This window comes from Rutidosis leptorrhynchoides, chromosome 6 (assembly GCF_046630445.1).
Source record: "Rutidosis leptorrhynchoides isolate AG116_Rl617_1_P2 chromosome 6, CSIRO_AGI_Rlap_v1, whole genome shotgun sequence".
Lineage (NCBI taxonomy): Eukaryota > Viridiplantae > Streptophyta > Magnoliopsida > Asterales > Asteraceae > Rutidosis > Rutidosis leptorrhynchoides.
In genome coordinates, this window is record NC_092338.1 from 107995289 (window position 1) to 107997038 (window position 1750).

The 1750-nt window shown below is 30.9% G+C and overlaps 1 protein-coding gene across 1 annotated transcript; it reads right to left on the minus strand.

Moving 5' to 3' along the window:
- Positions 1–748: 748 nt before the first annotated feature.
- LOC139851450 (auxin-responsive protein SAUR76) lies at positions 749–1117 on the minus strand. Its single transcript, XM_071840490.1, has one exon. The coding sequence runs from the start codon at positions 1115–1117 to the stop codon at positions 749–751; it is 369 nt and encodes a 122-aa protein (XP_071696591.1).
- Positions 1118–1750: the final 633 nt, after the last annotated feature.

Consider the following 1750-nt stretch of genomic DNA (forward strand, 5'->3'; position numbering starts at 1 on the left):
TATCTTTAAATAACATCAAAAACACTTATTAAACAACCATATTGTAATCTTTATTCATGCCAAAGCTTAATAAGGTAATTTTAGACAATTCACATTATTCGTTTAAAATGATTATCAAATATCAAACAGACTATCATGCAGAAGCAACTTCATTCAGAACTTTTGAATCAATCAGATTATTAATCATTCAGCGCAAAATCATTCAATTTTATCAAACGCACCCTAATTCGCCTTTCAAAAAAAGCTTATTGTCGTTTTAGTTACATATTGTCTAAAAGTCACGAACTGTTATGGATGGGGTCTTATATGAATCAACCAAGTGTCATAATTATCACATTTCAATTTTTAATATTGAAGCAATCATGAAGCCAAGTACTTATTACAATAAGTATTTTGTAATATAAAAATAAAAAAAAAAAAAAAAAAAATCCTTTTGTAGTGCATAACAGAACATATTTCATATTTCATAACTTTACTCCAGCTTCATATTCTGGACCCATTCTAAATTTAAATCCAATTGCATTAGTGTACTTGATCAACTCCAAACGTGATAAACACAACTAGTATATTATAATGACTTGTTCATAATTCATATCATCATAATCATAATTCATAATCATATTTAAATCAAAAGCAAAACAAAAATTAATTGAATTGCTTGTTATCCAAGAAAGAAAAATTAACTGTATAGAACATGAATTCAAGAACAAATTACAAGAATGAATAAGAAAAAGAACGAAAAATGGTATCAACAAGCGTAAAATTCCACGAGTTCATGTAAGCCTTCAGGTTGAGGATCTGCATTTTCAATCATCCACAACAAGTGTTCAAACAACACAACTTCGCATTCAATTGTCACATTATCATCCCCATCACCCGAACGTTCCACTAGTTCTTGAAACAACGGGTGTTGGGCCACTTCTGAACTTATAAGGTAACGTCTTCGTGATTTGCCTACATAGACAGCATGAGAATGACTCAAGTTGTTGTAGTCTTCATCGTCGTAAGTGGTTATGTTAGCTCGTTCTTTGGTTAGACCGTTTGGCTTGTTGTTGCTAAACGAATGCAATTTCTTTAAAACAGATTTGATCTTTGTTAGCTTTCCGCCTCTCGCCATATCTTTTAAGATGGAAAAAAAAAAAAAAAAAAAAAAAAACAGAGGTTTTGGATTGGAGATGAATGATGATGAGGAAAAAAAGGATGAAAGTTGGTTAATTATATAAACATATTTTGGTTATGGCTTTGATTGGAATGGGATGGGTCTATTTATATGCATATATATAATTATATTATATATGGTTGTGTGGTGTGTGTATATATTTTATGGTGGTGTTGTTGACAAAAAGGAGGTGTTTAAGGCCATTCTTGATTGTCTGATAAAATATGATTTGTATGTGATTGAGACCTTCCAAGAACATGAGAATATAATATGTAATTAAATGTATCAATCACATATGATTTATATCTAAAATTCTTGTTACTATGAAATGGAGGTGTATGGTGGACTACCAACTCTTGTAGAAAACGACACAAGTATTTTATTTTAATACATTAGATTCCATGAGCTCAAATGTGACATTGTGGTATGTTTGTCTATTCCAATATAAAATTCGATGTCAAATTGATTGAAGTCCAAAACTTTTCTTAAACAATTGAAAGGACCCGTCCTAATCCACCCGGACGAAATCTTAAACATTTGGTCCCATTGCGATGATCGACTCCAAGTAATGTCCTTAACATGAGCTAATGC